Below are 11,566 nucleotides of genomic sequence, written 5' to 3' on the forward strand. Positions count from 1 at the left end.
AGCAGATGGAAACCCTTTTAAGTTTCTAACTTAAAAGATGTCCTGCTTAATGCTAAGTAGTGTCTCAGATGCTTTTGTGATCCAGGCTTACTTTGCCTAGCAACTGTTACTTGGGGAGATTTTACCCCACACTCACCATCCCTCTGATGGCCATATGATATGCAGAGCTCCTTAACATCAGAGCTGCAGGAGAAGCAGGCAGCTGCTTGAAGATGCCATCTCACCATACCATGGTGAAATATTTCTCTCCCTCCTATTGACATGCATGCATTATAAGAAAACACCAGTCACACTCAGCTTTGGCTACAATAACTAAGGTTTGCTTCTTGATCTGGACCACGGTTACAACATTTCATTACCAGTGGAGTCGAAAACAAATTGAATACAATCATGATTAGGAATCCAGATTTTGACACATTTGTTTGCTGTGCTGTTTGTTCTAAACTAATACCGCCACCTCCTACACCAGAGACCTTCGATCGGATTAGGGAATATAAGCCTTACAAAACTCGATACTATACGCACAAAGATATACTGGGTAAGTTGTTCTTAAATACTGCACATATCTAGCCATGACCAACAATGTCTATGTCTCTGGCATTCAGATGCCTTCCATGAAGACATCAATTCCTGCAATGCAAAGCATATGCGTACATATGAGTAGTACTTTTCAGTCATTCCTTCTTCTAATATTATGAATCAAACTTAAAAAGAATGAAATCACTCCTTTTGTGGTATACATACGGTACATATGTTAGAATTAAGGAAGGGTGTCTTCACTGAGGTGGGAGGAGGAATATCACATGTTCATGTGCTGGTTTAGAGCCTTATCACATTGAAAACAAATCTGGCAGGGAAATGGAGAGAAGCACATTTATCTTCCTGTTTCCGAATGACGTTGAAGCACGTTTGTTCTCTTCCAGTCTTAAAAGCGTCCTTTTTGCCAGATGGATTTTCCTGGCTTGGCAAAAGGGACACTTGAGGTGTCATTTGTGGTGGCAATGAGGAGGACTGGAGGCGAGTGTGTTTTGTACTGTGGGCTTGCAGCTTGCAAACTGGAAAGCATTTTTGTTAATTTTCAAAGAATGGGAAGTAACAAAACTTAAAAAAACAAATAAATTATAACAATAATGATAAATAATTACATCTGAGTGGGCTTGAAATGTTAAGTACGTACTGTAATTGCTTTAAAAGATAACTTTCCAAGCTTTACATATGTTTGTTTGTAGTTTTGTTTATCACATTTTGGATAGATTGAAAGGAAAAGCTTGCGAACATGAGGAAGAGGGACCATCTTTGTTATGGGAAAAGTCAATTGAAGGAGGAGCACTCTTATCCTTGCATCTCATCTTTTTTAGGTGTTAATCTGATATCAGCATTTACTCATCATTTCAAATTTTAGTAGTCCACTAGCTAACAGGGAGATTTACATATCATACACAGTCATTTTTAATGTATGTGTGTGTGAGACAGAGGTTGCAGCCACATCGCAGAAATATTCCGGTTTGACACCACTTTAATTGCCATGGCTCAGTGCTATGGAATTCTGGGAGCTGCAGCTTGTTGTGCTTTGCTCTGGTGCCTCAACAAACTGCAGTTGCCAGAATTCCATAGCACTGAGCCATGGCAGTTAAATTGGTGTCAAACCAGATTATTTCTGCCATGTGGATGCAGCCAAAGAAGGGTAATTGTCTCAAAAAACTTCAGTTTGCAGTATTCCATAGCACTGAACCTTATTATTATTATTATCATCATCATTATTATTTCTGCAGTGTGAATTCAGCCTGTAATTACATAAAAGTGTAGCTTTAACATTTTACATAAACATACCGTAAATCTTAAAATTTCTATTATCCTGTTGAATAATAAAGCAAAAGAACAAATGTCATGTAATAGTACAATATTCCTGTACAGCAGTGTTGTTCAATTCTTTCTTGACATACACAGAACTCGGAGCTGACCTTAAGCAAGAAGCAGCAGAAAGAAAAGAATTAGAAACAGAGAAACGAATAGAAAAACTGCGAAACAGGCTACTGCTTCAGGTAAAATTATTATGCTGTCAACATGAATCAATGTGTGAGTCCTTCTTTTAATATATGTCACTGAATCAGACAGAATGTCTTCCAGAAATATGGTCTATATGTAGTTATGGGTGTCATATATTTATTATATAAATTTTATTATATATTGTGTGAGATCACTGGGCCGCGACTTTGGTTCCCATAGCACTTGTGGTGGGATGCATTGCCCTGGTGGTGCAGTGGTTAAATGCCTGTACTGCAGCCACTCACTCCAAACCATAAGGTTGCGAGTTCAATACCAGTGAAAGGGCTCAAGCTTGACTCAGGCTTGCATTCTTCTGAGGTCACTAAAATGAGCGCCCAGATTGTTGGGGACAATTAGCTTACAGTTGTAAACCGCTTAGACACTGCTAGTTCAGTATGACGTGGTATATAAATGAAGTTGTTTGTTTGTGTTTTGGTGTTTTAGTAAGCTGACTTGTGAGTACTCTGTCTTAAAAGCTGGGACACAAATGTTTAAAGTAAAAACAAAAAAACAGAAACACAGAACTCTGCAGTCCTATGCATCTATATTCAGAATTAACCCTGAGTTCCTTATTCCTAAATATTACAGCAATCTCATTAAATAAAAGACAATACTAAATAGCAATCTCAGTAAGTAAAACAATAAGTCTGTGTGGGTCATTGTATTTATCTATGCAATGCACATGCAGCCATTAAAAAAATGATGAAAGAGCCACTAGTTATCCCTAGAGAAAACTACCATGTAGTTCAACCATGTAGAAAAGGAAATGGTGCTCTACATATGTATTTATGCCATGGCAACTAATCTGAAGTTAAATACTTATGCTGCAATTCTGTGCATTTTTTCTTGAACTATTATTTAAATCATTCAGGCTCCCACTAATGGTGAAAGATTTTTAGAGGAAATATTTGGGGAGCCGTGGGAAGGAGTGGGGAGGTGCTGCTGACAGGCACTGCTCTGCTAACAAAGGTACATCACAGTATACAACCAATATGCCACATCAAAATACCGTAAGCATAGACTACTTATTCTTGGTAACCAAGTCTGTTCATGCTTACTTTTGTAGGCTGAGACAGAAAAAGAAGATGCAGTGGAAGATGCTCTTATTCGTGCTGAAGCACTGCACAAGAAAGACCTTGAAGATCTTAAAACCAAAGACGAACAAGCATTACTAGTTAGTAGTTATTATCTTTTCATTCTCAACTTATTTGCAAGGGGGATATCCTTTGGATCCTCAGCTGCTATTTCAGTAGCAGCTGCTAGTATGTCACTTTATCTGCTCCCTCCCTGCCCTAAAATATATCCCACACCATTCCCAAGGGCCATCCAGCCATCATAAACAGATTCAGATGTGGTACATAGGACTGTCATGGGAAGGGAGAGCCAGAAAAAAATCAGCATATGAAAAATAGATATATTCTATTTAGGGAAGGAAGCTAATGATCAAAGCCTAAAAATGCAGAAGTTGTGTGGTAAATAATTTTTGATGGATATTTAGTTGCGGAAATTACATTTGAGCACTCATCTGTGTAGAGAAAAATCCATGTATGGAAAAGAAGTGTGTCTTTGGGCCCGAACAAATGCCAAAATAATGCTGCTTGGGGTCACTTTGGAGGTATGCTGTTTAAATGACACACGTGTCTTAAGAGGCCAGAGGCTGTGCCAAAGCTGCGCTCCAGTTCTTAAACATCGTTTAAACAGCATACCTCCAAAGTGACCCGAAGCAGCTTTATTTTGGCCTGTCTGTTCGGGCTCAAAGTAAATGTCATACTAAAACCTTGATATGCAGAGTTTCTATGGGCAGTGAATTTTGTGTCTGTATGTTTTAGAGCCAATGTGGTGTAATAGTTTAAGTATTGGACTATGACTCTGGAGATCAGGTTTTGACTCCCCACTCAGCCATGGAAATCCACTGGGTGACACTGGATGATTTACACACTCTCATTCCCAGAAAAGTCTGTGATAAGTTCACCTTAGGGTTTTCATAAATTGGAAACAACTTGAAGACACACAACAACATTTTAGATAGGAGAGAATTCAGTTTGTCCTTCCAGCATTCTTTCCAGGTTTCTCTTATTTAAAGTATGATGGGAAGAAGGGGGAGATCACATAAAGTCTTGCTCTTCTGACTTATTATTTCATGTTGCTTAAGGAAGCTGTGAAGAATACACGGGTTGAAATGCTGCAGCACTTGGAACTGGAGCTGAAGAGAGAATCAGAAGCTGCTGAGCAACGGATGACTCACAAACTTCACCGACTCATAAAGCAGTTCCATCTGGAGAAGGCCGAAGCTATAGCTGAAGCAAGACAGGAGGAGAGACAGAAGATAGCTGGAATCCTTGCCACACAAAAAAAGTAATGACTGTCAAACTTCATATTATCCTTTAAAAGACTGGAGAAGAGTTGCACCTGATCCTAAGTTTGACTGAGAAATTTGCAAGTAGATTTTGGCAGTGCCTCTGAATTATTGTCCAAGGGCTAGCAGAAAGCATGATGTGCTGCTGTGCTAGATGTCTTGTGCTAGATCTGAAATGGGGATCATGTGGCCACCTGCCCAGTTGTGTGGCTCCTGGACCATGAGTCCCTAGATTTCAGACAAAAAAGGAGAATTGCTGTCTGTGAAGCCTCCAGGACCTGTAATCTTCCTTTGAAAATAAGATATAGGGCCTTGAACCCCCCAAAGAGCTTTTCAAAATTAGAAATAGACTTCTGGGTACTTCCCGTTTTCTTTGCAGGGGTGGGCATAGATCATAGTAGCTTGCTAGACACTTAAACGTATCCCCATCCCTGTGGAAGACTTTATTACATACTACTTCTTGAGATGTTATACAAGACTTTTTGCAAGCAATTGTAGAAAGCCCTCTGCAAGGGGAAGCATACTTCTGGATTTTTCTGTTCTTTTTTTGTCATACAATATCTCGGGCTAAGTCAGAAAAGGCCTTTTTGCAGGTGGAAGAGTCCTTTGTGAAAGGGATATCTCAGGATCCATCCCACTACCTTTAATTCTCTCCTTGGCTGTTTGGCTATCTGTGACTGCATAGTACAGGCACAGGTTACAGGAATCCTTAACCTGTCAATATAGCAGGGTTTACTCTCTGTGCCCCACTGCTCAAACATCAAAGGTGTCTTATAATTTATTCTTTAGCCTTGTCATGTTGCAGGATATATAATTATGGTTATTTAATAGTTGGTAGTTATGGGGAAATTGTAGTAGGGGAAAATCCAGCAGTTCTCTGAATTTATAAGAATATCATTCTTTTTCAAAATAATCCGTTTTCAAAATTTCAAAAAGGTTAAGCAGACCCTCTCTACTCTTCTTTTGCTCAAAGGTGAGACTACTTCTTGCTTGAAAAAAAAACCTCACACACATCCTGTGGGAAAAATAGTCCATGGTATATTTGGATGGGATAGATTGCATATACAGTCAGCCCTCCCTATCCACAGATTCTGCATCCATGGATTTAACCACCCACCGCTTGAAAAAATATATATATTAAAAAATCCAAAAAGCAAACCTTAATTTTGCCATTTTATATAAAGGACACCATTTTACTATGGAATTGTATATAATGGGATTTGAGCATCCACAGATTTGGGTATCCACAAGGAGTTCCCAGTGGATACTGTACCAAGGGCCCACTGTAAAAAGAGGTTATCAAAGTGCATAATCCTCTAATTTAAGGGATAAATAGGGAGCACGAAAATCCACCAATGCCCCCTTCCTTTCTTCCTTTTCTTTCTTTCCATACTGAAGAAGACCAAGATGGTTATATAGAAGGTTTTGTAACATGTGTATATTGTTTCAAACACGTTTAAAACAGTTTTGAGCAAACACAATACTGGAACAAAAACCATACACATCACACATGTATGCCAACAAAAGGAAAATCTCTTTCACTTCACTATTATTGTATTTTGAAATATAGAGAAAATTTGGGCCACATCAATAAATGCTGTCTTTTTACTATTCCCTTAAGTTTTACTCCTGTAATTATTTTTCTTGTGCATACATGTATAAATTTGGGAACAAAAACAAGCAGATGTTCTTATTTATTTAGATGTAAGTCCCACTGTCTTTGGTATTACTGCCTCCCATATAAGCACGCAAAAAGTTGCAACCTACTGCCATTGGACAGAATGTTGTTGCTAACTTTTCTTGCAAGATGATTCTCTTGATCAATTCAGTTACAGATCACTCAATTTCATAATGTTCTTCTCTTTGTTCTAAATAATTTAAATGTGGCTGTAATCATAAGTTCTGTGCAATCTGCACAAGAGTCATTTCCAAACTACTGATAATGAAAATTGTGCTAAACTTATTTTATTCTTGTTCATGTCACTCCTCTAGGAAGCATTTGGAACAAATGGAGCAAGCTGGGGCGGTTGCTCATGCAGTTTATCAGAGGAATTTGCAACTATTAGCCTTGGAGAAAAAGCATGAGATGGAAATTGCATTTTCAATCTCCCAAAAAGAGTATAAGGAAGAAACTGAGAAACTGCTCAAATCAGCAGACACTCTCCGTGAGGCTCAGCTTGAAGAAGTGACCAATGTAGTGAACAGGAAAGACAGTGAGATCCTGTCTCTTGGTCAGCAGCTGGAACATATGACATCTTGGAAAGATAGCCTGGAAGCTGAAATATTGGAAACAAGAGAAGCATTTCAGAAATACATCAACCTTACTTTTCCCCAGCTTGCCCCAGGGCAAGCAGATTTTATCTTACCATTCAGAAAAATAAGTCCATTCTTAGACTCAGATGCTGTAGAGCACACTCAAGTGACAGCACCTAACAGCAAGGATCTCTGAAGACCTATTGGTCTGCCACAAAGATCCAGATGTACTGCAGGGACAAATTAAAACCATCTTCTCTCACAATTAAATGTGTGACTGTGTGTGAAAGCATTAATGTTCACTCTGAGGATCTGTGAAATTGTGGGAGGTGTAGATTCCTACCATTTCACAGATCCTCGGTCTCTCTGCAGTGGCATCTCTCTTCAGCCTCGCAAATATAGAACAAGTACGTACTAAGGTACTTGTGTTGTAGTTCAAAAAATTTTGGATTTTGGAGTACTATACTTTGGAGTACTCAACCTATACTTAAATATCAACTGGTTTACAATAGGTATAGGGATCTATGGCGCTGTACAGACCAGTGCTTTGCGCCAGCCTTCATGCGTACTAGGGTTGCCTTGGGGCGTCCTTTCCAGACGTCCTTTCCAACCCTAGCACGTTGTAATGGCAGCGCCCTTTCTGCATGGGCGCTGCCATTACAATGTCACAGCCATGCCACCTTCAAATGGGGTGGCGTGGACGTGACGTCTTCGTGCCGCTGAAGGGCGGAGCTCCTTTGTTTGTGTCGCTGGTGCAGCCTTTACACAGCTGCGCCAGCAACACAAAGGAGAAAGAGGCCGAGCGGCCCCTTTCTCCCTTTCCCCTTGGGGCATGAAGCCCCAAGAACACCCCTTTCCAGGCTGCGGGGAAGTGGCGGATTGGAGCCTCAGGGCAGCTGAGGCCCCGATCCATTGGGGAAAGGGGCGGTCTGTACACCACTTTTGTTTATTTTAGTTAATGATTGGTTATGATAATTTTCTCTGTTCTAAAGTTAAAAGAATTTTAACCAATGTATGGTAGGTGCAGTTTGGAAGGTTAGTGGTCTTTGTATCTGGATAGTCCTCCTATATTCTGCACTAATCACTGCATAAAGCCTCCTCATCTGTCCCAGGAAACTGAATTTTGATCTACACTGTTGGATCAGTTTTGCTTGTACAATCTGCATGGCAATCAGAAAGCTAAAGAAAGTGGGAGAGTGAAGAATTAGATTATAGAGGGAGAAGAAGAAATGAAGAGAGGGGCTTTTACTGGGTAGATCAGAAATGAGGTTTTCAAAAATTCATACTGCTATTTCCTTTTCTCTCAAATTCAAAACAGGGATACAGGTGAAGGGATTGAATGAAATAATGAATGGCATTTTTCACCATTTTGGTAAAGGTTTTAGTACCGGCATGAAGCTCAAAATTAAGAAGCAATTTAACAGAAACCTATATGTAGCTAATTTCCCCCTTTGTAACATAAATGCAATGGAATTAGATTTTTAGCTTATTCATGATTAAATAAACATGTTAGCCCCTTTCCTGTCTCTGGCATATCTATAGTATGAGACAAATGTTTCATAAATAGTGCCCCTCTTTCAGTCCATAGGATGAAACTGTGACAGTTAAAATGAAATTATAGGCTGTATCCACACTGCAGAAATAATCCATGTTATTGACTCCACTTTAACTATCATGGCTCAATATTATGGAGTTCTACAATCTAGTTTTGGGAGACATTTAACTTTCTCTGTCAGGGAGCTCTGGTGCCAGAACAAACTACAAATCCCAGGATTCCATAGCACTGAGCCACAGTAGTTAAAGTGGTGGCAACCTGGATTATTTCTGCTGCACCAAAAGTGGTTCATAGTGTGAAAAGACCCCTGGTTATTGTTAACAGAGAGCATTCTGACCAGTGTTTTAGGTTTCATACTGCAAACCAAGGGATACCTCAAACCAAGGGATTTATCCAATTTGAGGGATAAAAATGCCTTTAGCCTTTCTAAAATAAAGCAGAGACTACTGGATCTGTGACATTTGGATGTCACATTATAAGCCAAGTGGGAATGCCCCCGTAGTTTGTTGTGGCACCAGAGCTCTCTGACAGAGAAGGCTGAACATCTCACAAAAGTACAGTTCCTAGAATTCCCTAGAATTGAGGCAGGGCAGTTAAACCGGTCTCAAACTGGATTATTACTGAAGTGTGTTTTGGACCTGTATCCATCACTGGTGTCTTTTCAACTTGTTATCCAGGTACAATGTGTAGGGGCCAGAACCATGGTTTTGCAACCCAAGGGCAACATAATAAAACCCCACATAAGTTCCATGTGGAGGAGTCAGTAGACTAGCAGTTTGCTTTATCTTTATCTTCAACATTAGTGAGGATTTTCCACCATACCAGGAGGAAAGAAGTTATTTGCCTTCAAGTCATTTCCAATTTATGGCAACCCTAAGGGGAACCTATTACTGTATGGGGTTTTCTTGGCAAGATTTGTTCAGAGGCGGTTTGGCATTGCCTTCCCAAGGCTGAGAGAGTGTGACTTGCCCAAAGTCACCCAGTGGGTTTTATGGCTGAGTGGGATTCGAACCCTGGCCTCCAGAGTCCTAATCCAACACTCAAACCACTAAACCACTCTGACTATTATATAAATGCAGCTTTATTTTCTATGGCCTCATTTCCACTATGTTTTAAACCTGTTTGCAAACCACTTTGAAGTTGTTTAAATGACCCTTATTTGCACTTGAGCTCAATTGCTGAAGTGGTTTGGAGAGGGGGGCCATGCGCTAGACCCATTTAACACGCTTCTTTTTGACTCGTTTTTTTCTGCATCTTTTGAAATAAATTGATTCAGCGCAAGTGTAAACAGGATGCGGATCAGAATCAATTTTTTAGTGGCATGATCAGATGATCATCCACTGAAGAGGGTCCCTTTGGAAGCGAATCACTGGACAATTTGAACGAGAAGTGGGCTATTTTACAAGAAAATGTGATTGCTCTGCTGGTGAATTGATCCATGGATTCGGATCACAAACTAATTTATTTGTAAGTGGGAATGAGGCCCAAGACTCAAATGGCTAAAACAGTAGTTGCATTATAGCCATTACTGTTGCTATGGCTGTTATCACATGACGAAAACTACCAGTCTATTCCAAAGTCATCCCGGAGTCAATCATGAGTATTCACATTAATGCGCGGGAGATTATCACACGCAATCACTGTCATTACGGAGTTGTTCCAAGGCCGATCCAAAGTCAACCCTAGAATAGCTAAATTCGGTGAACTACCGAATTCACAAATCCTTCTCCCAGGCTGATTCGCATTCAGTTCAAAGTTGTGTTGGTGTGGAATGCATGTTTGCTTCAGTCCTGGTATCCTCCCCCCAACCTAGTGGCTTCATTGCAATCTTGCTTTTATTTTGCTTCCGGTAGTCCTTCCACTTCTAGAGCTGGCGAGGGGAAAAAGCAGATGTTTCCAATGGTATGGGCAGAGAGCTAGTGGAAAATGCATATGTGCTCATTTTAACATGAACAGAGCAGTGTATGGTTTGTGCTTCCCACCCACCCCCCAACCCCAGATCTGCAAATGGGGGGTTCCTTTGGGTAGTCATATTCTGACCTCCCTGGGCATGTTGCCCAGCCGATGTGATGGGGAGGGAGGTGTCTTATTTTGCCAACATGTCATGTTTGTGACATATGTATATATATATTTATGAAGGAGCGATGTATGCATATGCACATGCACGCAAGTGCATGCGCACACACACATATATACATGTACATATGAATATACATACTTGTACATATATATGTATATAACTAACTCAGCTCCCTCCCTCCCTGAGCCCTATGTTGGAGTCATCTAAAGTCTGCTGTGACGATTTTAACAACTTCTTTGCGGATAAAATCTCTCGGATAAGGGCTGATCTCGACGTCAGTATTTGTGCAGATCCTGTAGGAGAGGTGTCCGAAGCATCCGTGGCCCCTGTTATACTGGATCACTTTGAGTTTGTTAGTACCGAGGAAGTGGACAAGATCCTTCGAAGTGTTAGGAGGACGACTTGCTCCCTTGATCCCTGTCCCTCATGGCTGACAGCTCAGGGGGGAGATGTGGTGCGAATTATGCTGCATTGCATAATTAATACATCTCTAAGTGAGGGTCAGTTTCCATCTAAATTAAAATTAGCAGTGGTCAAACCCCTGCTAAAGAAGCCCTCCTTAGACCCCCTGATTCATAATAACTATCGGCCCATCTCGCTGCTGCCTTTTTTGGGGAAGGTGATCGAGAGAGCAGTCGCTTTCCAGCTTCAATCGATCTTGGATGACACCGATTTTCTAGACCCATTTCAAACCGGCTTCCGGGCGGGCTATGGAGTTGAAACTGCCATGGTCGCCTTAGTTGATGATCTCCGTCTAGGCATGGACAGGGGGAGCGTGTCCCTGTTAGTGCTCTTGGACATCTCAGCGGCCTTCGATACCATCGACCATGGTATCCTTCTGGGACGCCTGAGGGAGTTGGAAATTGGGGGCACTGCTTTGCAGTGGTTCCGTTCCTACCTCTCGGGCAGATCCCAGATGGTGGAGCTGGGGGACTGTCGCTCCGATAGGAGGGCCCTGATATCTGGTGTCCCTCAGGGAGCGATCTTGTCCCCTATGCTATTTAACATTTACATGAAGCCGCTGGGAGAGATCATCCGGAGACACGGGGCGCAGTGTTATCAGTACGCTGATGATACCCAGATAGTCTTCTCTATGTCTTCGACTGATGCAGTAACTAAGGATGGCATCTCTCCTCTAGATGCCTGCTTGGCGTCGGTAATGGGCTGGATGAGGGAGAACAAACTCAGTGTGAATCCAGGGAAAACGGAAGTACTGGTAATAGGTTCCCCGGTTTCGGGTGGTGAGATCTGTCATCCGGTCCTGAATGGGGTCACG

General features: G+C 41.2%; 1 protein-coding gene across 1 annotated transcript; it reads left to right on the plus strand.

The window, feature by feature from the left end:
- Positions 1-147: 147 nt before the first annotated feature.
- LOC121917472 (uncharacterized protein C6orf163 homolog) lies at positions 148-7,359 on the plus strand. The gene is made up of 5 exons (XM_042443474.1): positions 148-538; positions 1,948-2,042; positions 3,113-3,220; positions 4,199-4,401; positions 6,395-7,359. The coding sequence occupies exons 1-5, from the start codon at positions 391-393 to the stop codon at positions 6,849-6,851; spliced, it is 1,011 nt and encodes a 336-aa protein (XP_042299408.1). The 5' UTR covers positions 148-390; the 3' UTR covers positions 6,852-7,359.
- Positions 7,360-11,566: the final 4,207 nt, after the last annotated feature.

Source organism: Sceloporus undulatus, unplaced genomic scaffold (assembly GCF_019175285.1).
Source record: "Sceloporus undulatus isolate JIND9_A2432 ecotype Alabama unplaced genomic scaffold, SceUnd_v1.1 scaffold_19, whole genome shotgun sequence".
In the NCBI taxonomy this organism is placed as follows: domain Eukaryota; kingdom Metazoa; phylum Chordata; class Lepidosauria; order Squamata; family Phrynosomatidae; genus Sceloporus; species Sceloporus undulatus.